The following is a 26766-nucleotide window of genomic DNA, read 5'->3' as shown; positions in this document are numbered from 1 at the left end:
AAAGTAGTGCACTATATAGAGATTAGGTTGCCATTTGGGACTCACATTACAGTGCAGTATATAAAACAATACAGCCTCTGTTACCTGAAGTGGTTGCGAGAGTGGAACAAAAGTGTTTTACATTGAGTGAAGCAGTAAAATGTGTTTTCTCCATTGCTGTTCATGGGAGAATTTAAGGTTTTTCATTGTAAAGGTGAGAGCAGTGTTAACACCGTTCGCATCAAATAGAAGCCTACAACAATGGATATGTTGTCTTCGCCATATAATTTCATATAGAATCCGTAAGCATTATATAATATAATATAATATATAATATATAATATAATATAATATGCCATTTAGCAGACGCTTTTATCCAAAGCGACTTACAGTCATGCGTGCATACATTTTTGTGTATGGGTGGTCCCGGGGATCGAACCCACTACCTTGGCGTTACAAGCGCCGTGCTCTACCAGCTGAGCTACCAGCTGAGCACACGACAGACTATACGTTGTCAGGGATTTTTAAAGGGTTAATGACCTTATAGACATGAGCATCTGTGGCCTCCATTTAGGAAAATCATTGATTAAATTGATGTTAGCGTCATTGGTGTTACTACTATTGATTTAGAATGGGAAAATACACTTAAATACATTTTAAAAATCTAGAAGAATTAACTTAAATTCTTTAAAAATGCCATGTCCAAAAATATCCAAAGCAATTGAAGAACGACCCATCATTTTAAAATACTAGTCTTTCCGTGTCATACACACACACACACACACACACACACCTTCCCTCCTCTACCTGAGTTTTGATGAAGGTGCAGAGGCAGAGTCACTGTCATCGGCCGGTGGACCTAGTGAGGTTGGCACAGTCGGCATGGCAATATGACGACTGGGGACAAAGTTCCTGAAATTTCAGACCATCAGACAAATTTAGTCCGATGAGGAGAAAAGAGACAGTAGTTATGCTCTCCTTAAGGTTGGTCAACACACAACTCTTTTTCACATTGTGAAATAATTGACAGAACAGTTTTGGGTACTGAAAACTTACAGTACAGATAGTTTCGAGTTTTCAAAAAAGTAAGTGTGTTTGAGCACATAGTTTGGGAACAAAAAAAGTTTGTTCTAATTGTTTTACATTTTCGTTAATTTTGAGGTTTCTACACGTGCTGTTTGAATGCAGTGGGAATCTTGAGCGTGAACTGGCTGTGAAATGTCTGCGAGTTGGTGCTTTTTTCTTTCTTTTTTAACTGAGAATGTAGAAAATGTAACAGATTATTGTGGATTCTGTCACTACTGGCCTACAGACAACAAGGTAAGAAGAATTTGACCGAAACAAATTTTGGAATAACTATCCCTTTATCCTGTACTTTCTGATCAGTGCAAATGAAGGAAAGGAGACAAGGAAAGGAAGCCACTTTCAACTTTTGAGTCTGTTTCCAGGACCCCCGTTACGTTTCCACTAAGACAAACTTTTTAACGTCGTCACTCACAAAAAATGCACCTAAGTGAAAAGGATGGTGTTTTAGGAAGGGTTCTCAAAGACATTCATGGGGGTGGCCACTGTAAGTTGACTAGCAACAAGAAACTGGGTCCTTAAAAGGCACCCACCATGAGTGCCCACTAAATTTAACCCAGAAAAGGCAAACCAAAATAAAAACCCACACCAACTTAGAATATGGAGTTAAAAGTAAGGGGCAAACACAAGATAAAAGGCTTTGTTTTCACAAACTTAAAGAGGCAGACTTAAACACCTGCCAAGTGGAGCATTGGCTCTGCAGATCTTAAATACTAGCTAACGACTGATTAACGTGGCGACAGGTGCAACACATCTTGACCAACGAGGATGATTCAAATCATTGCACGTCCACACTTAAACAGAACCAACCTTGAAGTCGAAAAGTATAAATGGAGAAAAAACTAAACCTGTAAGACCTTCCCCCTTAAGACAACAAACATACTCCATGTATTTTTTGGACAAGTTTGCTCACAACCAACCACAACTCCCATTTCACAACATGATCAACTTAAATGCATCGCTTTCTCCAACATAAACATGGGGGGCCATTCTTGCAAACATAAGCAAGCATTTAAAGTTAAATGGGTTCTCACGCACAAAATGTGTATCAGCCAATGAAAAGCTTCAATTTGTGACTGTGACTGAACGCTAAATTGTAGCTGGTCCCATCAGATAACCTACCTTTGTTAAACAAGTAATCACATTTTTTTTTCTCAATCTCTTTCTCTGAGCAATTGTATTAGTATAAAATAATTTCCCAATTTGATTAGCATAAAATATGGTGCAGTATCTGAATTATATACTTTATACAGTCATTATTGCTCATCTTTATCAAGGGTGTCAATAATTTCAGACCCCACTCTATATGAATGTCTGTCACGTGGTATAGGAAAGTGTGTCATCTCTATTCATTACATTTCTATCAGCAACATTCTGAATGTTTCACTTCACTGAATACACCCCAGGTCAGTTATTCACATAAAAAAGACAGAGTGGATTCACCTGGTCATTGGATGGCTAGGAGAGGACGACTCGGAGCTCTGATTGGTCCGTATTGAACTTTGACCCCTAGCCATGCCCTCTGACTCTGGGACCTGCTGAGAAGGTATGTGAGTGAGACAGGTACACACACACACACTCATGCATTCCTGTGTCCTCATGTATTCTATCACAACCTATAGAAATGATGGGTGGCAGTCTGCACTCTATCACAACCTATAGAAATGATGGGTGGTCGTCTGCACTCTTTCAAGGTCATTAACATCAAATGTGTCTGTTACAGGTGCGTAGGTCTCAGAATAAGAATCATAGGAGAGATGGAGGCCCGTACACTGTTGAATAAAAAATGTGACCCATTTGAAGAAATTAGGCGTTTGTCACACGTCACTACTTCACAGGAGAAGGTTGTTGTTGTTTTTATACAATCAAAATGCGTTTTTGGGCAAATATGCCTTCTGGAACATGTGAACTTTCATGTGCCTTAATAACAAACTTGGCTAACACTTGACTTGACACCCAGTGACATAACCCGTTATGACACGGTCATAACCATGTCATAATATGTCATAACAGCTGACATAAATTGCCATAAACGCTCATCCAAATATTTATATATTTCTTAATTAGATTATTTTACTTTTAGATGTGTGTATTGTTTTGTATTTAAGTGATAATGCCCGAGAAGCCGGTGTTTGGAGGATATATTGGCATGGGTGTTGTTATGCCCGAGACGAAGTCGAGGGCTGGAAAACCGTGCCAATATATCCTCCAAACACCGGCTTTGAGGGCATTATCACTTTTATACAACTGGTTACCAACATATTCAAATAATGATTCACATGTTTCAATTAAAAACGTTATTTTAATTACTTTATTCATACTATTTCATCATTCCACAAGATATAGTCCTGACACAAATCTAGGGTTGCTACCCAAGCCGGCTGGTCATTCGTTCTATCGGCTCGGTTGCCAGAGACGCGACCCAGTCGTTCAGACTTTTTGTTCTGTATCTATGGACGCGACCAAGTCGTTAGTTCTAAATGTTCCATTGCCATACTGGCTGGCAATGTTCTTATCCCTTGCTTGCTAGCTTGCCAACTACGGCTAATTTACAGTCAGGTCAAACATTGCAGCCAGAATAACAGCAAAGTAGTTGTTTAAGCCGTTTTCTAGTGACATTTATTTGGATACATCCATAACAATGAGCTAATGAGGCGCGATTTCGCCTGGCATAGAAAATGTGCTCACTCGTCAGGATACTGTTGTTCAGAGGAGCTAGCCAACAACACAACTACAGTACAGTAACACAATCACTTTAAATGGAAGCTGGAAAGACTGCAAACTAGCTGCATTTCGTTTTGTTTTACCTTTTCTTTCAATTGACATTTTTTTGTATATATTCATAAAAATGATGCCAGCTGATCCATGATTTCGACCGGCTGAGAAACGCTTTCTGTCTGTCTCCTCCCGACTCCTACACGTTCATTACTATGGGACAGCAGGAGATCAAATGTGAATATTGAAACAATGCTGCAAATGTCGGAGAGATAGACAGCAAGGTTTATACAAATCTCCACTGCTGAAAACTAAATGTTAGTCTAAAAAAAATGTGAGATAATGTCTAGATGCTTTTTATGGTGGAGATCAAGTTTATAAGTTGACTGGCTGGGCTGATTAGACAGTGGATTTCGCAGTCAGATGGAACAGAGTAAATAGGCATTTTAACATCATAGATTTAGCCGGTGGTAACTTGTGGAATAGACAGCGGCTGGAATGCAGTTTTAACCAATCAGCATTCAGGATTAGACCCACCCGTTGTATTATGTTAGATATTACTGCACTGTTGGAGCTAGGAACACAAGCATTTCGCTACAGCCGCAATAACATCTGCTAAACATGTGTATGCGACCAGTAAAATGTGGTTTGATAACCTGTCATAATATAGTCATAACACTGTCATGACCCATATATTTACACCTGTTGTGACATATATTGTATTATTTTATGGCTGGTTATGACAGCTACATAAGATTATCAAAACCCACATTATTTTCCCTTTCGTTTGAAAGTTTGCTTCTTAAATCCTTTGTTGTTGTTGTAATGAATTCTTTAGTCATGTTTTTTTCATCATATTTTAATTAACTTGTAGAAAATACACATTATGACACTGTCATGAAGCATTATGACCATCCTGTGTCACTTCACTTGGACTAAGAAAATACACTTTATGACACTGTCAAGAAGCATTATGACCATCATAATCATATAAGCCAGATAGGCATATCACTTACATGCCCTTATATAAGTCAAAAAGAGGGTGTCTTAATCTGCTCCTGCATTGATCACATTCATCAGCAACAGAGCATTGGGGTAGGTGCATGTCTGACATTAATGTGTGCACAATTACAATGACCATTTAATATGGTCAACAACAACAAATTATATACAGTACCAGTCAAAAGTTTTGACTCACCTACTCATTCAAAGGTTTTTCTTTATTTTTACTATTTTCTACATTGTAGAATAATAGTGAAGACATCAAAACCATGAAATAACATATGGAATCATGTAGTAACCAAAAAAAGTGTTAAACAAATCAAAATATATTTTATATTTGAGATTCTTCAAAGTAGCCACCCTTTGCCTTGATGACAGCTTCACACACTCTTGGCATTCTCTCAACCAGCTTCATGAGGTAGTCACCTGGAATGCATTTCAATTAACAGGTGTGCCTTCTTAAAAGTTAATTTGTGGAATTTCTTTCCTTCTTAATGTGTTTGAGCCAATCAGTTGTGTTGTGACAAGGTAGGAGTGGTATACAGAAGATAGCCGAATTTGGTAAAAGACCAAGTCTATATTATGGCAAGAACAGCTTAAATAAGCAAAGAGAAACGATAGTCCATCATTACTTTAAGACATGAAGGTCAGTCAATACGGAACATTTCAAGAATTTCAAGTGCAGTCACAAAAACCATCAAGCGCTATGATGAAACTGGCTCTCATGAGGACTGCCACAGGAAAGGAAGCCCCAGAGTTACCTCTGCTGCAGAGGATAAGTTCATTAGAGTTACCAGCCTCAGAAATTGCAGGCCAAATAAATGCTTCACAGAGTTCAAGTAACAGACACATTTCAACATCAACATGTTATGACGCTGGGTGTCAAGTAAAGTGTTACCCAAACGTATACAGTGGGGAGAACAAGTATTTGATACACTGCCTATTTTGCAGGTTTTCCTACTTACAAAGCATGTAGAGGTCTGTCATTTTTATCATAGGTACACTTCAACTGTGAGAGACGGAATCTAAAACAAAAATCCAGAAAATCACATTGTATGATTTTTAATCATTTTATTGCATGACATAAGTATTTGATACATCAGAAAAGCAGAACTTAATATTTGGTACAGAAACCTTTGTTTGCAATTACAGAGATCATACGTTTCCTGTAGGTCTTGACCAGGTTTGCACACACTGCAGCAGGGATTTTGGCCCACTCCTCCATACAGACCTACTCCAGATCCTTCAGGTTTCGGGGCTGTCGCTGGGCAATATGGACTTTCAGCTCCCTCCAAAGATTTTCTATTGGGTTCAGGTCTGGAGACTGGCTAGGCCACTCCAGGACCTTGAGATGCTTCTTACGGAGCCACTCCTTAGTTGCCCTGGCTGTGTGTTTCGGGTCGTTGTCATGCTGGAAGACCCAGCCACGACCCATCTTCAATGCTCTTATTGAGGGAAGGAGGTTGTTGGCCAAGATCTCGCGATACATGGCCCCATCCATCCTCCCCTCAATACGGTGCAGTCATCCTGTCCCCTTTGCAGAAAAGCATCCCCAAATAATGATGTTTCCACCTCCATGCTTCACGGTTGGGATGGTGTTCTTGGGGTTGTACTCATCCTTCTTCTTCCTCCAAACACGGCGAGTGGAGTTTAGACCAAAAAGCTCTATTTTTGTCTCATCAGACCACATGACCTTCTCCCATTCCTCCTCTGGATCATCCAGATGGTCATTGGCAAACTTCAGACGGGCCTGGACATGCGCTGGCATGAGCAGGGGGACCTTGCGTGCGCTGCAGGATTTTAATCCATGACGGCGTAGTGTGTTACTAATGGTTTTCTTTGAGACTGTGGTCCCAGCTCTCTTCAGGTCATTGACCAGGTCCTGCCGTGTAGTTCTGGGCTGATCCCTCACCTTCCTCAGGATCATTGATGCCCCACGAGGTGAGATCTTGCATGGAGCCCCAGACCGAGGGTGATTGACCGTCATTTTGAACTTCTTAAATTTTCTAAGCTGCTTGCCGATTGTCCTGTAGCCCATCCCAGCCTTGTGCAGGTCTACAATTTTATCCCTGATGTCCTTATACAGCTCTCTGGTCTTGGCCATTGTGGAGAGGTTGGAGTCTGTTTGATTGAGTGTGTGGACAGGTGTCTTTTATACAGGTAACGAGATCAAACAGGTGCAGTTAATACAGGTAATAAGTGGAGAACAGGAGGGCTTCTTAAAGAAAAACTAACAGGTCTGTGAGAGCCGGAATTCTTACTGGTTGGTAGGTGATCAAATACTTATGTCACGCAATAAAATGCAAATTAATTTCTTAAAAATCATACAATGTGATTTTCTGGATTTTTGTTTTAGATTCTGTCTCTCACAGTTGAAGTGTCCCTATGATAAAAAGTACAGACCTCTACATGCTTTGTAAGTAGGAAAACCTGCAAAATCGGCAGTGTATCAAATACTTGTTCTCCCCACTGTATATGCCATCTGTAAATCCGAATAAAATGGTTAAATTATGAGCCTAGTTGGTTTAGCCACTGAAAAAGACCGGAACCTTCCCGCTAGCCATGATTGGCTGAGATAATGGATGGGCTGGACATGCAGAGATTTTAAAGCGTACTGTTTGCTAGCGAACGTTAGCTTGCTGGCTCGCTAGCTAACATATTGTGTTTATGATCTGTGTAGTAATAATATTAGAATCTCAGGAATCTATTTGCATTGCTAGTTATAGCCTAATGTTAGCTAGCTAAAATTGAACCTAGATGGTTAGCTTTAGCTACCTGCTGATTCATTGTACAGCATTTCATGCATGGTGGCTAGCTATGACAATCAGTTTGTATTACTAGTAGTATGGGTTGGGATTATGGTTTATTGTTTAGCTAGCTACCTAGCTACATGTCTAAACAAGACTCCACTTTGCAAGAGAATGATTACATGACCATCAAGTTAGCCAGGTGTGTCTTGGGGTATTTACGGCCATCTATTGTATTTCAAGAACATGTTTACATGTCTAGACAATAGTGACCAATCCACTTAGCTAGATGTGTCTGCAGGGTGGTTATAGCAGTGTCTGAGTCAGCATCATCTAATAATTATAAAACATTTATCAAAGTTAGATTAGGATATAGGCCAAGGACTTGATAAAGTGTATTTTTCATTATTGTAGGCTTCTACATTCACCACTTTCAGGCTTGAAATCATTGGTTAAGTACACTATCTTGCTCATTCTGTTTGTCACATGGCCTCACATGTGAATCCCTAAAGAGATGGGTGGGGCTAAGGCTTAAGAGGGTGTGAACGATGCTGAATAGACAAAGAAGAGCTCTCCAGTAGGTACCAAAACACTCAAGGGCCATTTTCTCAAAAGTGGGGTTACAAGTTTATCAACTTTCAAAGCAGAATTACTTTCCCATTGTTCCTCAACTACAGTGTATGATATACAATTTTCTAGCTCTGAGTCTCTACTTTTATCTGATGTAAAAAACACAATTTCAAATGCAGCTACATACATGTACCTGCTGGAACGCATACTACGGGTGGGTGTTGCTATGGTGACCAATGATCTAAGAAAAGGCAGGGTTTTGCCTAGAAGTGATTTATAGATGACCTGGAGCCAGTGGGTTTGGCGACGAATATGTAGTGAGGGCCATCCAACGAGAGCGTACAGGTCACAATGGTGGGTAGTATATGGGGCTTTGGTGACAAAACGGATGACACTGTGATAGACTACATCCAATTTGCTGAGTAGAGTGTTGAAAGCTATTTTGTAAATGACATCGGCGAAGTCAAGGATCGGTAGGATAGTCAGTTTTACGAGGGCATGTTTAGCAGCATAAGTGAAGGAGGCTTTGTTGCGAAATAGGAAGCCGATTCTAGATGTAACTTTGGATTGGAGATGCTTAATGTGAGTCTGGAAGGAGAGTTTACGGTCTAACCAGACACCTAGGTATTTGTAGTTGTCCACATATTCTAAGTCAGACCCATCGAGAATAGTGATTCTAGTCGGGCGGGCGGGTGCAAGCAGCGTTCGATTGAAGAGCATGCATTTAGTTTTACTAGCGTTTAAGAGCAGTTGTAGGCCACGGAAGGAGTGTTGTATGGCATTGAAGTTCGTTTGGAGGTTTGTTAACACAGTGTCCAATGAAGGGCCAGATGTATACAAAATGGTGTCGTCTGCATAGAGGTGGATCTGAGCGTCACCAGCAGCAAGAGCGACATCATTGATATAAACAGAGAATAGAGTCGGCCCGAGAATTGAACCCTGTGGCACCCGCTTAGAGACTGCCAGAGGTCCAGACAACAGGCCCTCCGATTGAACCAGACGAGGCAGTCATTTGAGAAACCAAGGCTATTTCGTCTGCCAATAAAAATGCGGTGATTGACAGAGTCAAAAGCCTTGGCCAGGTCGATGAAGACGGCTGCACAGTACTGTCTTTTATCGATCGCGTATTATATCGTTTAGAACCTTGAGCGTGGCTGAGGTGCACCCATGACCATAGCGGAGAAGGTACGGTGGGATTCGAAATGGTCGGTGATCTGTTTGTTAACTAGGCTTTCAAACACTTTCGAAAGGCAGGGCAGGATGGATATAGGACTGTAACAGTTTGGATCTAGCGTGTCACCCCCTTTGAAGAGGGGGATGACCGCGGCAGCTTTCCAATCTCTGGGGATCTCAGACGATACGAAAGAGAGGTTGAACAGGTTAGTAGTAGGGGTTGCGACAATTTTGGCGGCTAATTTTAGAAAGAAATGGTCCAGATTGTCTAGCCCAGCTGATTTGTAGGGGTCCAGATTTAGCAGCTCTTTCAGGACATCAGCTGTCTGAATTTGTGTGAAGGAGAAGCGGGGTGGGGGGGGGGCATGGGCAAGTTGCAGTGGAGGGTGCAGAGCTGGTGGCCGGGGTAGGGGTAGCCAGGTGGAAAGCATGGCCAGCCGTAGCAAAATGCTTATTGAAATTCTCAATTATCGTAGATTTATCAGTGGTGACAGTGGTTCCTAGCCTCAGTGCAGTGGGTAGCTGGGAGGAGGTGCTCTTATTCTCCATGGACTTTACAGTGTCCCAAAACGTTTTGGAGTTAGTGCTACAGGATGCAAATTTCTGTTTGAAAAAGCTAGCCTTTGCTTTCCTAACTGATTTTGTATATTGGTTCCTGACTTCCCTGAAAAGTTGCATATCGCGGGGGCTATTCGATGCTAATGCAGTACGCCACAGGATGTTTTTGTGCTGGTCAAGGGCAGTCAAGTCTGGGGTGAACCAGGGGTTATATCTGTTCTTAGTTCTGAATTTTTTGAATGGGGCATGCTTATTTAAGATGGAGAGGAAAGCACTTTTGAAGAACATCCAGGCATCCTCTACTGACGGAATGAGGTCAATATCCATCCAAGATACCCAGGCCAGGTCAACTATAAAGGCCTGCTTGCTGAAGTGTTTTAGGGAGCGTTTGACAGTGATGAGGGGTGGACGTTTGACCTCGGACCTGTTATGGACGCAGGCAATGAGGCAGTGATTGCTGTGATCCTGGTTGAAGACAGCGGAGGTGTATTTAGAGGGTAAATTAGTCAGGATGATATCTATGAGGGTGCCCATGTTTACGGATTTAGGGTTGTACCTGGTAGGTTCCTTGATAATTTGTGTGAGATTGAGGGCATCTAGTTTAGATTGTAGGACGGCCGGGGTGTTAAGCATATCTCAGTTTAGGTCACCAAGCAGTACGAACTCTGAGGATAGATGGGGGACAAGCAATTCACATATGGTGTCCAGGGCACAACTGGGGGCTGAGGGGGGTCTGTAGCAAGCGGCAACAGTGAGAGACTTATTCCTGGAAAGGTGGATTTTTAGAAGTAGAAGCTCAAACTGTTTGGGGACAGACCTGGATAGTATGATAGAGCTCTGCAGGCTCTCTCTACAGTAGATTGCAACTCCGCCCCCTTTGGCAGTTCTATCTAGACGGAAAATGTTGTAGTTCGGAATGGACATTTCTGAATTTTTGGTGGCCTTCCTAAGCCAAGATTCAGACACTGCTAGAACATCAGGGTTGGCAGAGTGTGCTAACACAGTGAATAACTCAAACTTCGGAAGGAGACTTCTGATGTTAATATGCAAGAAACCAAGGCTTTTACGGTTACAGGAGTCAACAAATGATAGCGCCTGGGGGGTAGGAGTTATACTGGGGGCTACAGGGCCTGGGTTAGCCTCTACATCACCAGAGGAACAGAGGAGGAATAGAATAAGGATACGGCTAAAGGCTTTAAGAACTGGTCTTCTAGTGCGTTGGGTACAGAGAAAGGGGAAACATTTCCGGGCATTGTAGAATAGATTCAGGGCATTATGTACAGACAAGGATATGGAAGGATATGAGTACAGTGGAGGTACACCTAAGCATTGGGTAACTATGAAAGAGATAGCATCACTCCGCGTGTATGGGGGGTGGGACAAAGGAGCTCTCTGAGGTTGGTTGAGCTGAACTTGGGGCTCTACAGTGAAATTGTATAATAAGAACTAACCCAAACAGCAATAGGCTAGGGATATTGACATGGGAGAGAGGCATAATGCAATCACAGGTGTTATTCGAGAGGGCTAAGACAACAACTGGTAATGGCGACGAAAGTTTGGGCTGAGGCTAAACAGATCAACAGGATGGGGTACTGCGTAAAGGAACAGTCCAGCAGGCATTAGCTGTGTAGCTGAGTGATCATAAGGTCCAGTGAACAGCAGTAAGTAAGTCCGGGAGCAGATCTTAGGCTTCTAATGCACAGGCGAGCAGGAGGCACGGCTGTTGATTGCGCGTGCTAGCGGGCCGGGGCTAGCAGATGGATCTTCGTGGTCGTCGCAACGGGAAGCCTGTTGAAACCACATCAGACGATTACGTCGGCAGACCAGACGTGATGGATCAGCGGGGCTCTGTGTCGACACTAGGAGGTCCCGTCCGGTTGACAGAGAGGTAGATAGCCAGGAGATGGGCCTGGCTCGAGGCTAGCTCAAGGCTAACTGGTACGTCGGGAAGTGGATATTAGCCAACAACAGCCATTCGGTTGCAGCTAGCTAGTGGCGATGGTCCGGTGTTAAGGTCCAGTGATTCCGGCAGAAAATCCGATATGCTCTGGGTCGATAGCACGCTGTGCAGACTGGCCGATAATTGTCCAGGCTAGAGCTGGCTGGTAGGTAGTGCAGGCCACGGACAGTGTTGAAGACCGCTAACGGTGGCTAATAGCAAGTAGCTACTTAACTGGCTAGCTGGCTAGTTTCAGCCGTAGGGTCATGATAAAAATAAAGAAATAATAGAATCCGTTCCACATTGGGTGAGGCGGGTTGCAGGAAAGTATATTTAGTTAGAGGAAGGAAAGTGAGATAGAGAAATATATACGAATAAAAAAAATAAAAAAATAAAGGCTATTTACACGAGGACACAACACAATACACGACCGCACTACTACGCCATCTTGGATATGAAGTTCAACAACAGGTTGAAACTGAGTGGAAAACATGGTCCTTGTGCATGTTGTTTCAAAGCCTAACACAACAAAATGGATAGCGCTTTCTAAGGTACATGTAGCTCGATTCGGTCTTATGTAGCAACATTTGAAATGGTGTTTTTTACATTGGATAAAAGTAGAGAATGGCATATCATACACTACAGTTGAGGAACAATGGGAAAGTAATTCTGCTTTGAAAGTTGATAAACTTGTAACCTCACTTATGAGAAAATGGCCCTTTAATGTTTTGGTAAACCTACTGGAGAGCTCTTCTTTGTCTATACCCATTCAGCATCGATCACACACTCTTAAGACTTAGCCCCGCCAATCTCTTTAAGGATTCACTTGTAAGGCCATGTACTAAACAACCAAAGATTTCAAGACTAAAGGCTGGTTTATACTATAGGCGTATTCGTAAATTCAATCTGGAGTGTCAGAGTGCGCCCTGGGTGTTCGTAAACTCAGAGCGTTTACCCAAGCTAACTGGCTAACATTTTACTTGCCCTATCAGAGATGGTTAGGCTATTTTTATGTTATCTAGAGCGTTGGTGACTGTAACTGTGCTGCTGGCAACAATTTACTTAAGCTTTTTTGCCGACTTTTACTGACACCGGCCATATTCAACGGGTGTTGAGCGTTCGTAAATTTGTCAGTTATTCTGCGCTCTGTCACACTCAGACGAGAGTGCTCTGAAATCGGAGTAGATAGCCAGAGCAAATTTACCAGCTATGTCTATCGACAGTTGACACAGTGACATCATGAACATTCTATTGAAATTGTTACTTGCATAGTGTAGCTAGCTAGCTACTCGCTGTCTATTATCTATCTAGTCACTTTACCCCTACCTACATGTACAAATTACCTCAACTAACCTGTACCCCTGCTCATTGACTCGGTACCAGTGCCCCCTGTATATAGCCTCATTATTGTTATTTTATTGTCTTACGTTTATTTTATTTTTTACTTTAGTTTATTTAGTAAATATTTTCTTAACTCTATTTCTGGAACTGCATTGTTGGTTAAGGGCTTGTAAGTAAGCATTTCACGGTAAGGCATTTCACCTGTTTTTTTTGTTTTGTTACATGCGCCGAATACGTTACTACCCTGCATGAATTTGCAGGTAGCTAACCAACCAGGTTCAATGTTAGCTAGCTAACATTAGGTTATAACTAGCAATGCAAATTGCTACACAGATCATACACGTTAGCTAACAGTACGCTTTAACTTGAAATGAAAACGACTTTCTGACAAAATTAGAAACGTGTAATATCTGAAAATGTATTTTACCTGCATACATGGATGGACGCTTCTCACTCTCTGTCAAGGATTCCATGGTTGCCGTTAGTTTGAAGATGTAATCCGGAGACAGGTGTTTTATTCAGCCTTCTTTGTGTTCTCTTTTCGACTCCCTCTAGATATTTGCAATCAAAGGCAATACTTTTCTCCATCTCCTTCGCTATCATACTCTAATTCCACAGGGCCTTCCACTGATTTCAAAACTCAGTCCTCCAGAAAGTGGAGAGCAACACTTTGATATCTTTAAAAAAAAGCTGCGTTAGAAAGGATGACCTACAAATACTGACCAGCTAATGTTGTAGACAGAAGCGTGCTACATGGCAGACCAATCAGAACTCATCTCTCGGCATGTCCAGCCCAACCATTATCTCAGCCAATCATGGCTAGCGGGAAGGTTCCTGTCTTTTTCCATGGCTAAACCAACTAGGCTGGTAATTTAACAATTGTATTCATATTTACAAATGGCATACAAGTTTGTTATTAAGGCACATGTAAGTTCACATGTTCCAGAAGGCATTTCGGCCCCAAAACGCATTTTGATTAAAACAAAAAAGGTTTAGGTTCAAATGGCTCTCCTGTGAAGTAGTGACGAGTGACATACGCCTAGTTTCCTGAAACGAGTCACATATGATCCAAGCCCCCCCAAAAAAAAACGGAATTAAAAGAATGATTGTGCTGTTATACAATACATACCTACCGCCACATATTTTGGTACATAATTGGTACATTATCTTTGGTACATAATTGGTCTAGCCTAAATTAAACAAATTCAGACTTAGCCTACAATTATAGTGAATTTGTATTGAATTTTGAATAGCCTAGTAATAGGGAATGTTTTATTTTTTCATTTCAAATAGCTACAGAATATCTCACCACCTTGAGTTTTCATCTCTTCCCATCTCTCCTTCATTCCTTTCTCCAATGCGCAGAGAGAGGGGCTGTCAACAGTTTAATTAAATATGTTTCGTTGTGAAAACATGTTACTATCGATGTTCCTGAACAGATTTAACTTGGTTTCCCATATTAAGCACAGGTTGCTGCAGGAACACGGTTGGAGAGCACATGGAATACAGAGTTTGGGCGGGATATCACCTGTCCCGCAGTGAAATTACCGGAGTAGCCTATCCAACATGAGTGAAAAATTGACTGGCGGGAAAGTGGCCTCCATTCGCTATTCCTGTCACACCCTCATCTGTTTCACTGGTCTTTGTCATTGCCTCCAACCCCCTCCAGGTGTCGCCCATCTTCCCCATTCTCCCCAGTGTATTTATACCTGTTCTCTGTTTTTCTGTTGCCAGTTCGTTTTGTTTCGTCAAGCCTACCAGCGTTTGTCCCCTTGCTCCTGTCTTTCTCAAGTTCCTGTTTTCTAGTTTTCCCGGTTTTGACAATTCTGCCTGCCCTCACCCTGAGCCTGCCTGCCGTTCTGTACCTTGTCACACCACGCTGGATTATTGACCTCTCCCTGCCCTGACCCTGAGACTGCCTGCTGTTCTGTACCTTTTGGACTCTGATCTGGATTACTTAGAAATTGGTTATTTTTCCCTTTCCACCAGTCTCGACCACCATGTGTCTGAATGTGGAGAAGGGACACTTTTCATTGCACCCACATTTGGGAGACGCAACCCTTTTGACACCCGTGAACACTGTGGAACTTTGGGTTGACACAACTGTGTTTATGTGCCAAGGTTTGGCTGAAGCCCAGTCCACTCTGAGTTCGGGGGCTCCGGCAATCAGTGACGTACCCTGATTGGCAGTGCCCCTTGGGGGTACTTCTGTCACAACGAGCCTCACTCAGTTTAGGTGTTAAGATGCGTCCCTGTAACTTGCTGGCACCCAGCGCTGGACCGCATGCATAAAAAAACGCTATCATGAAGGTTATCATACCCACCAGTCATAGGTACCAGTGCCACAGCACCTTGTAACCCAGCTGGAATAGGGACAGACAGCTCTGAAAAACTGACCCCTTCTGTGGTAACAGACAGGGGCGATTCGTAATTTAATCTAATTCCCAGGAATGAAACCAATCGCCTATAGAACCGATAACCTGTATCACTAAGCACCTCATTGGGACTAGTGAGTTACAGGCAGTAATCAGCAATTAATCCCAGTAATGAGCCACTTATGGGGGAGGTGTGCCCCCTTGTGGACAATGTTTTTGTGGAGGGGCTCACCGGTCGCTCAGACCAGTGCTGCTTCCTCATCGGAGGTGCCCGCAAGACCCGCTTCCTCCACTCCCTCCAACTCCACAAATTGGAATTAGGAATGTGATTGCCATAATGCCGGGGAAAAGCTAGTAAGCGTCATTCGCCGGAAGTTATGTATGCTAGCCGAAATTAGCCATGATGAGGCTTCGGTAACACTTTATTTGGATAGTCTGTAGAGCATCAGTAACATTTCAACTAACTATCTACTAACCCTTACCCCAACCCTAGCACTAACCCTAACCTTACCCTTATTCTAAAGCTAACCCTAGCCGTAACCTTAGCAAGCAGTTGCTTATAAACAGATAGTATGACCCTTTGTAGAGCATCTACAGATGGACTATCTGGACTATCCAAATAAAGTGTGACCAAGGCTTCTAGTCTAAGCTAGGCTAGCTAGCCTATTTAGAATAACCAAGCAACTTAATGCTAACTACGTATAGTAGACACAGGTGGCGGGGTGAAACCCACAGAACAGAGACATTAGACCAGACCAACGACCAATGCTCCCTTGAACATTGGTCGTAGGCTACTGTGGCTATTTAATCATAACGTAGGCCTACCAGAGTGGCCTACCATCAAAATCAATTGAGAAAATGCATCCCATAACATTTTAACATGGAAATAGCTGTTCTATCATTCAGACTACAGTAGCAGCCAATGTGTGGTGTTCAATGTAGGCCTACATTCCATGAGCGCTTGACATTAACCCGTTTATCCACTTGTCCTTCAGACAATGTCACGCTCGTTATAATGAGCGGACCAAGGCGCAGCGTGATATGAGTACATCTATTAATGAGTACTTAAACAATACAACAAAACGATACGTGAAGTCCAAGGTTAAACACCAAAACAAACCTTACACGGAACAAGATCCCACAAATGACAAGTGCAAAACAGGCTGCCTAAGTATGGTTCCAAATCAGAGACAACGAGCCACAGCTGTCTCTAATTGGGAACCACCCTGGCCAAGATAGAAATAAACGATCTAGAAGGAAACACATAGAAAACAAAACATAGACACTACACACCCTGGCTCAACATTTAAGAGTCCCCAGAGCCAGGGCGTGACAGTACCCCCCCCAGAGGCGCGGACTGCGACCGCGCCACACAAACTCAAGAGGGTAGGGGCTGGGTGGGCATTCCGCCTCGGAGGCGGATCCGGTTCTGGGCGTGACCACCACTCTCTAGCTACCCCCCCGTAGCGCCCCTGGTCTGGTCCCGCTGGCCGGAGCTGGACTGGCTTGGTGCGAGGGGCAGGAACAGGCCGGACCGGGCTGGCGACGCACACCACTGGCTTGGTGCGAGGGGCAGGAACAGGCCGGGCCGGGCTGGCGACACGCACCACAGGCTTGGTGCGAGGGGCAGGAACAGGCCGGGCCGGACTGGGAACACGCACCACTAACTTAGTGCGGGGAGCAGGAACGGGTTGGGCCGTACTGGGAACACGCACCACTAACTTAGTGCGGGGAGCAGGAACGGGTTGGGCCGTACTGGGAACACGCACCACTAACTTAGTGCGGGGAGCAGGAACGGGTTGGGCCGTACTGGGAACACGCACCACTAACTTAGTGCGGGGAGCAGGCACGGGCCGGGCCGGACTGGGAACACGCACCACTAACTTAGTGCGGGGAGCAGGAACGGGCCGGGCCGGACTGGGAACACGCACCACTAACTTAGTGCGGGGAGCAGGAACGGGCCGGGCCGGACTGGGAACACGCACCACTAACTTAGTGCGGGGAGCAGGAACGGGTTGGGCCATTCTGGGAACACACACCACTAAATTAGTGCGGGGAGCAGGAACGGGCCTGACCGTACTGGGAACACACACCACTGGCCTTGTGCGGGAAGCAGGAATGGGTCGGGCCGTACTGGGAACACGCACCACTAACTTAGTGCGGGGATCAGGAACGGGCCGGACCGGACTGGTGACACACACCACTTGCTTGGTGCGAGGAGTGGGACTGGGTTTCCTCATAAACCTCCGCTCCCTCTGCTGCCTACTCAGTTCCTCTTGCCGTACCTCTACACTCTCCTTCTCCCTTAACACCTCCTGTAGCTCCTCCCTCTGACCATTTAACTCCTGCTCCCTCATGACCAATAGCCCCCGTAACCTGGTGGCCTCTCCTATTCTGCAGATTCTCCCTGTAGCTGCCTCCTGCTGCCCCGTCGTCCACGCCGTGTGCCCCCCAAAAAATTGTCTTGGGGTTGCCTCTCGCCTGTCCGATGACGGCACTGTTGGCGCCGTACCTCCTCTCTCGCCAGGGCTTTAACTTTTGCCCATGGCCCTTTGCCCGCGAACATGTCCTCCCAGGACCACCATTGGCCCACCTGGGCCATCGCCAACTTCTCCAGCTCCTTTCCCGGCGTTTGCTCCTGAACACGCTGCTTGGTCCTGTATTGGTGGGATCTTCTGTCACGCTCGTTATAATGAGCGGACCAAGGCGCAGCGTGATATGCGTACATCTTTTAATGAGTACTTAAACAATACAACAAAACAACAAAACGATACGTGAAGTCCAAGGTTAAACACCAAAACAAACCTTACACGGAACAAGATCCCACAAATGACAAGTGCAAAACAGGCGGCCAAGATGGCGTAGTAGTGCAGTTCTGTTTTTGTCGTGTGTCTGTAAATAACCTGCTTTTTTGTATTTTTTGTACATATTTCCCTATCAGACTTTTCATCCTTCTACAAAATATACTTTCCTGCAACCCGCCTCACTCAATGTGGAACGGATTCTATTATTGACTAACCTTTTATCTAGAATCTCCAGTTGAAACTAGCTAGCCAGCTAACTAGCTACTTGCTATTAGCCACAGTTAGCGGTATTTCACCCAGAACATTTGATTTTTTTCTGCGGGATTAATTTAATCACTGGACATTAATCACCGGATCGCAACTAGCTAGCCGCAACCGAATGGATGTTGCTGTCTGGCTAATCACCACTGCCCCCGATGCAAGCACCAGTTAGCCTCGAGCTAGCCTAGAGCCAGGCTCATATCTACCTCTAGGTCTACCGGATGGGAGTAGCCAGCTAACTAGCTACTTGCTATCAGCTACCGTTAGCGGTTTTTCACCATTGTCCGTGGCCTGCACCACTCACCAGCCAGCTCTAGTCTGGACTATTATTCGGCCAGTCTGCACAGCGCGTTATCGACCCAGAACATATCAGTTTTTCTGCCGGAATCACTGAATCACTGGACCTTTAACTCCGGATTCATCGCTACCAGCTAGCTGCAACAAAATGGACGCTGTGGTCTGGCTAATCATCCTGAGCTAGGCCCATCTCCCGGCTATCTACCTCTCTGTCAACCGGACGGGACCACCTAGTGTTGACACGGAGCCCCGCCGATCCTACACGACTGGTCTGCCGACGAAATCGTCTGATGTGGTTACGACGTCGACCACGAAGATTCCATCTGCTAGCCCCGGCCCGCTAGCACACGCTAGCCGTGGCCTCTTACTCGCTAGTGCTTTAGCAGCCTCCGAACTATCCTATTGCTGTTCACCGGACCTTATGATAACTCAGCTATACAGCTGATGTCTGCTGGACTGTTCCTTTTTACGGTACTACATCCTGTTTATGTTTAGCCTCAGCCCAAACATGGTTAGCTTATTGTTGTTTCAGTTATTTCTAATTGTACTATTTCACTGTAGATCCCCCAAGCCCAGCTAAACCTGCCTTAGATGCTCCTTTGTCCCCACCCCCATACACGCGGAGACAGACTCAATTGGTGCCTCCAGTGATGCTATCTCTTTCATTGTTACCCAACGCTTAGGTTTACCTCCACTTTACTCATATCCTTCCATATCCTTGTCTGTACATAATGCCCTGAATCTTTTCTACGACACCCGGAAATCTGCCCCCTTTATTCTATGTACCCAACGCACTAGAAGACCAGTTCTTAAAGCCTTTAGCCGTATCCTTATTCTTGTCCTCCTCTGTTCCTCTGGTGATGTAGAGGCTAACCCAGGCCCTGCAGCCCTCAGTATCACTCCTACTCCCCAGGCGCTATCATTTGCTGACTTCTGTAATCGCAAAAGTCTTGGTTTCTTGCACGTAAATATCAGAAGTCTACTTCCTAAGTTTGAGTTATTCACTGCGTTAGCACACTCCGCCAACCCCGATGTTCTAGCAGTGTCTGAATCCTGGCTTAGGAAGGCCACCAAAAATTCAGAAATTTCCATCCCCAACTATAACATTTTCCGTCTAGATAGAACTGCCAAAGGGGGTGGAGTTGCAATCTACTGTAGAGATAGCCTGCAGAGCTCTATCATACTATCCAGGTCTGTGCCCAAACAGTTTGAGCTTCTACTTCTAAAAATCCACCTTTCCAGAAATAAGTCTCTCACTGTTGCCGCTTGCTACAGACCCCCCTAAGCCCCCAGCTGTGCCCTGGACACCATATGTGAATTGATTGCCCCCCATTTATCCTCAGAGTTCGTACTAATTGGTGACCTAAATTGGGATATACTTAACACCCCGGCCATCCTACAATCCAAACTAGATGCCCTCAATCTCACGCAAATTATCAACGAACCTACCAGGTACAACCCTAAATCCGTAAACATGGGTACCCTCATAGATATCATCCTGACTAACCTACCCTCTAAATACACCTCAGTTGTCTTCAACCAGGATCTCAGCGATCACTGCCTTATTGCCTGCGTCCGTAACGGGTCCGCGGTCAAACGACCACCCCTCATCACTGTCAAACGCTCCCTAAAACACTTTAGCGAGCAGGCCTTCCTAATTGACCTGGCCCAGGTATCCTGGATGGATATAGATCTCATTCCGTCAGTAGAGGATGCCTGGTTGTTCCTTAAAAGTAATTTCCTCTCAATCTTAAATAAACATGCCCCATTCAAAAAATACAGAACTAAGAACCGATATAGCCCCTGGTTCTCCTCAGACTTGACTGCCCTTGACCAGCACAGTAAAGTCCATGGACACTGTAAAGTCCATGGAGAATAAGAGCACTTCCTCCCAGTTGCACACTGCACTGAGGCTAGGAAACACTATCACCACCGATAAATCTACAATAATCGAGAATTTCAACAAGCATTTTGCTACGGCTGGCCATGCTTTCCATCTGGCTACCACTACCCCGGCCACCAACTCTGCACCCTCCGCTGCAACTTGCCCATGCCCCCCCCCCGCTTCTCCTTCACACAAATTCAGACAGCTGATGTTCTGAAAGAGCTGCAAAATCTGGACCCCTACAAATCAGCTGGGCTAGACAATCTGGACCCTTTCTTTCTGAAACTAGCCGCCGAAATTGTCGCAACCCCTATTACTAGTCTGTTCAACCTCTCTTTCATAACGTCTGAGATCCCCAGAGATTGAAAGCTGCCGCGGTCATCCCCCTCTTCAAAGGGGGTGACACTCTAGATCCAAACTGCTACAGACCTATATCCATCCTGCCCTGCCTTTCGAAAGTATTTGAAAGCCAAGTTAACAAACAGATCACCCGACCATTTCGAATACCACCGTACCTTCTCCGCTATGCAATCCGGTTTCGAGCTGGTCATGGGTGCACTTCAGCCACGCTCAAGGTCCTAAACGATATTATAACCGCGATTGATAATAGACAGTACTGTGCAGCCGTCTTCATCGACCTGGCCAAGGCTTTCGACTCTGTCAACCACCGCATTCTTATTGGCAGACTAAATAGCCTTGGTTTCTCAAATGACTGCCTCGCCTGGTTCACCAACTACTTCTCAGATAGAGTTCAGTGTGTCAAATCGGAGGGCCTGTTGTCTGGACCTATGGCAGTCTCTATGGGGGTGCCACAGGGTTCAATTCTTGGGCCGACACTTTTCTCCGTGCCAGTCTTTTTAAGAGCGTTGTCCGAACCGAAAGGTTGCTGGTTCTAATCCCGAGCTGACTAGGTGAAATCTGCGATGTGCTCCCCCTATTGCTCCTGTGTCTCTACTAATAAAAAAATCAATGATGTCGCTCTTGCTGCTGGTGACTCTCTACGCAGACGACACCATTTTGTATACATCTGGCCCTTCATTGGACACTGTGTTAACAAACCTCCAAACGAGCTTCAATGCCATACAACACTCCTTCAGTAGCCTCCAACTGCTCTTAAACACTAGTAAAACTAAATGCATGCTTTTCAATCGAACGCTGCTGGCACCCGCCCACCCGACTAGAATCACCACTCTCGACGGGTCTGACCTAGTGTATGTGGACAACTACAAATACCTAGGTGTCTGGTTAGACTGTAAACTCTCCTTCCAGACTCACATAAAGAATCTCCAATCCAAAGTTAAATCTAGAATCGGCTTCCTATTTCGCAACAAAGCCTCCTTCACTCATGCTGCCAAACATGCCCTCGTAAAACTGACTATCCTACCGATCCTTGACTTCGGCGATGTCATTTACAAAATAGCCTCCAACACTCTACTCAGCAAATTGGATGTAGTCTATCACAGTGCCATCCGTTTTGTCTCCAAAGCCCCATACACTACCCACCACTGTGACCTGTACGCTCTTGTTGGCTGGTCCTCACTACATGTTCGTCGTCAAACCCACTGGCTCCAGGCCATCTATAAATCACTGCTAGGCAAATCCCCGCCTTATCTTAGCTCATTGGTCACCATAGCAGCACCCACCCGTAGTCTGCGCTCCAGCAGGTATATCTCACTGGTCATTCCCAAAGCCAACACCTCCTTTGGCCGCCATTCCTTCCAGTTCTCTGCTGCCAATGACTGGAACGAATTGCAAAAATCTCTGAAGCTGGAGACTCTTATCTCCCTCACTAACTTTAAGCATCAGTTGTCAGAGCACCTTACCGATCACTGCACCTGTACACAGCCCATCTGAAATTAGCCCACCCAACTACCTCATCCCTATATTGTTATTTATTTTGCTCTTTTGCACCCCAGTATCTCTATTTGCACATAATCTCTTGCACATCTAGCATTCCAGTGTTAATACTAATTGTAATTATTTTGCACTATAGCCTATTTATTGCCTTACCTCCATAACTTGCTACATTTGCACACACTGTATATATATTTTCTGTTGTATTTTTGACTTTATGTTTTTTTTTTTTTTTACCCCATATGTAACTCTGTGTTGTTTTTATCGCACTGCTTTGCTTTATCTTGGCCAGGTCGCAGTTGTAAATGAGAACTTGTTCTCAACTGGCTTACCTGGTTAAATAAAGGTGAAATAAATTAAAAATTAAAAAAGTATGGTTCCCAATCAGAGACAACGAGCCACAGCTGTCTCTAATTGGGAACCACCCTGGCCAACATAGAAATAAACGATCTAGAAAGAAACACATAGAAAACAAAACATAGACACTACACACCCTGGCTCAACATTTAAGAGTCCCCAGAGCCAGGGCGTGACAGACAAGGAGGTGACTGAAAATGTTGTTGTGTTGTTTGATGCAAGAAACCACTTTACAAAATAAAATGCATTATTATTCCCATACCATTATTTCAGAGAATCAGACAAATTATGCTACCCTCTGCCTATTGGCTACTTAGCTTATTCAAGCCTGTCTCAAAATACAACACTGCCTCTTTTAGACAAAAAAAAATCTCTTTAACTGATTGGCTTTTCAAAGACTGGCTTTTCTAAAAAATGTACACGTTTTGTGCTCTTGTAGGAAGCAGTCACTCCCCTATTGCTGACTACAAATGATATTTAACTGGGCTAATAACTCACTAACTATTAAAGGATATGAACAACATGTGCACGTGGCTACATGCAGATCTCGCTTTGATCTCAAAACATGCGCATTTACTCACGACTGCTCATGCTGTAAACACAGTCCAGTTCAAAGTAAATGGCACAGATCCATATATGGCAATGGTCTATTTGCATACAGACCTATTGCAGCTCTGATTGTATATGCTGCACCGGTCTGTGTAGAGTATGGGCTGAGTAGTGCGTGTCAATGCAATAGAATCCTACTACGATGTGTTCTGCCTACAACAAAATCTCTTGCATAGTTTGTTTTGTTTCGGTATGTTGCATTGAAAGAGGCTAATATTACGTTGATTCGATCACAATTGCCACAGTAAAGGGAAACGTTGATAGTGTTAACATGGAAAACTCTAGAATAGTGGTCACCAACCTTTTCTGAGTCAAGATCACTTTTAGTCAAAACGCAAGCCGAGCTCTATCGCTTAGATTTTTTAAAAACATGACTTAAGCCTATACAACATTAACCAATTAAAAACAGTACTGTAGCAATGAGGTTTGTGCAGTAAGCTATAGGCCCAATACATTCTCACCACATATTGGCTTTGCTTGAATTGCCCTGCCAATGCATTGTTGTTCGGGCCATTCATTATATTTCAAAATTTGAGGTATGCTATATGATTACATCGGTAATATATCCATTGTTGTATTACTTGTGAAGCACAGCTGAGTGAGCATACATTTAAATAATTTGCTTTTTTATTTTATTTTACTGGGCTGATGGTGCCTACATCTGATGGTCAGTCTCAGCGGAGGGAGAGAGCAGCAGACTGAGGGTCCGCCTCTCAACATCCCTCCGCTCTCCCTTTCCTCCACTGGCACTGACCAAAAAAGAGTCGCACCGCATTAATTCTGCCTCAGGCACAAATTCATGTTGTTACTCCTATGAAATTAAAAAAGACCCAAGCCGCTAATAATAACAACAACGCAAGCCTATAGATACACTTTCCTACTCATTCATTACTGCTGCAGTGCTTGTTGTATCGCTGAGTGGAAATAGGAAGAACGCACATTTTATGGCTTATAAAAGTGTTGAATACAAAGTGTTGACAGTGCTGACTAAGAACTTAAATATGAACTGACTCATAAAAACAGCATCTCTTTGCTGTATTCATTGACAGTTTCTCTCTAGTCATGGTTTAAACATTTTTGAAATCTCACAGTATCAACTTTGCTGGGCTACAGCCCGAGACCATAAAAAAAAAAAAAAAAAAAAAAAGGAACACAAGGCTTTATTGTTGGGTTTTTTACAGAAATGTTTACCGATCGGCTAGGAATGCCTTAGAGATCGAATGCCTTGGAGATCGACCGGTTGGTGACAACTGCTCTAGAAAGTTGTGTGAAGTTCAATCTCGTTGCTTCTCTTTGTGGGCTGATATTTCTGCGCGGCAGTCCCTGGAGCTAAGCTGCAGTCTCGGGGCTACTGGGCGCGCAGCTTAGAGGGAACATTACCAACGACCCAATCCATCTCCGTGTGCTGCAACTCAGACCCAAACGAGGTACGGGCACCCGGGAGAGGAAGTCACTATTGGAAACACCAAGCCCCCTGAACAATGCTACACGATTGTCAACAGAACCTGCGACACGGACTAGTAGGGGAACAGTGCCAGCCGTCCCCTAGTCTCGCACACAAACTGATTCGGGTGAGGGCAGCCTGAGCATGCACCAAGCCGAGACATATAAGACAACAAACGTGAGTATTTTTTAATTCATTGGGGTATGGTCGCGATCCCGAAACCAGCTTGTTAGCATTTGTCGTTTTGGTTGCGTTAGCCATCTTATTGCTCCAGGCCAAGCAAAGAATAACTAATAGTTTGTGATTATCAAAGTTATGAGAACCATACAAACTTCAACACACAACATCCAGGGGGTGAGCACGCTTTACCACTAAGGGACAGTTTAGTTTGCGCAACATAAGACAGTCTCGTGTTCCAATTGTTTGTTTTAGTAGCGTGAATTGTTCCTGTTCACACCGAGATGAAGAGCAGAATTTTTGAAGGAATGAATCCGAGCCTCACACTTATCACTTTCATTGGCCTTGTCAGGAGTGATTGTAGATCATTCAACCGAAGTCGCGAGAGTGCGACTGCCCATAGTATGTTGTACCGAAGTTGACTGACTGAAAGGAAACTGTTTCCATGGCTGTGTCCTAAATCACACCATATTCTCTATTTAGTGCACCACTTTTGACCACAGCCCACTTTTCTCCATAGGGCTCTGTTAAAACTAGTGCACTAAATAGGGAATAGGGTGCCATTTGGGACCACACCTAGGGCGCATTCCATGTCATAGTGAACAGTGGCTCCAACGGCCTCGCTGGTATCACAACAGCTTGGATTGATGACACACAAGCACATAGAAGCAAATACACATTCATATACTGTAGGTACACATCAGCATACTCAATTGGAGTGATCACGCACACACGTACGCACGCACGCAGAGACACAGACACAAGGAGACACACACACAGACATGCCCACACAAACAGACACACACATCACTCCTAAAAGTGTGAGAAACTGCCATAAACTGCCTTGACATGTTATGACAAGCATTACGCTTACAACAGCTTTACGTAGTAGCATCACACGACGTCTGACAAAGAGAGGTAGTGAGGTCACCTGTAGCCTGGCGGTCTCCTGGCTCCACCAATCCTGGAAGTCTCTCTGGAGCTTCACCTTTGACCTCTCCAGCAGCAGCTGCAGGTGCTCAATCTCCATCTTCAGTGTTTTCAGACGGCCAAAGGTTCTCTTGTAACTGATAAGAGACAGGAAACCAAGGTGTAATCGCTGCCAAAGGTGATTCTAACATGTGTTGACTCAGGGGGTTCAATACTTACGTAATCAAGATGTAGTGTTTTATTTTTCATATCGTTTTTACAAATGTTAGAATTTTTCTTCCACTTTGACAGAGAGTATTTTGTGTAGATCGTTGACAAAAAAATGACAATTAAATACATTTGAATCCCACTTTATAACAACAAAATGTGGAAAAAGTCAAGGGGTGTGAATACTTTCGGAAGGCACTGTATAATGCAGTGTACTGTAATGACACATACAAGCACATCAACCCATTTGTTCGTGTCTCTGAATACACATACTGCAGCCTACTTACCTCTTCTTCTCCTCGTCCATCTGTGTGCGGATGTTTTCTTCCACAGGGTCCACCTCCTCTACCTCTGCTGGGCTGCCAGTGACACCTATGTATATGTGGGGAAATGAAATAGATGAAGTTCTTCTCTCAGTCTCCACACACACACACACACACGCTCTAAGACATGTTCAAA

The 26766-nt window shown here is 44.2% G+C and overlaps 1 protein-coding gene across 3 annotated transcripts in view; it reads right to left on the bottom strand.

Annotated features, from left to right (window-relative positions):
- Positions 1-26766, bottom strand: part of kif6 (kinesin family member 6) — a 229223-nt gene that overhangs the window by 6957 nt on the left and 195500 nt on the right. For 2 of the 3 annotated variants that reach the window (XM_041848347.2, XM_041848349.2), the window contains 4 exons: positions 26595-26679; positions 26102-26237; positions 2506-2600; positions 787-891 (listed from right to left, as the gene is read on the bottom strand). In XM_041848347.2, coding sequence (XP_041704281.1) covers positions 787-891; positions 2506-2600; positions 26102-26237; positions 26595-26679 — 421 coding nt within the window. The remainder of the gene's footprint in view (positions 1-786; positions 892-2505; positions 2601-26101; positions 26238-26594; positions 26680-26766) is intronic. The other variant, XM_041848348.2, reaches the window with a different exon arrangement.

Source organism: Coregonus clupeaformis, chromosome 37, assembly GCF_020615455.1.
Source record: "Coregonus clupeaformis isolate EN_2021a chromosome 37, ASM2061545v1, whole genome shotgun sequence".
Taxonomy (NCBI): domain Eukaryota; kingdom Metazoa; phylum Chordata; class Actinopteri; order Salmoniformes; family Salmonidae; genus Coregonus; species Coregonus clupeaformis.
Note: the sequence above shows the minus strand (reverse complement) of the source record. Positions and strands in the feature narration are given on the sequence as shown.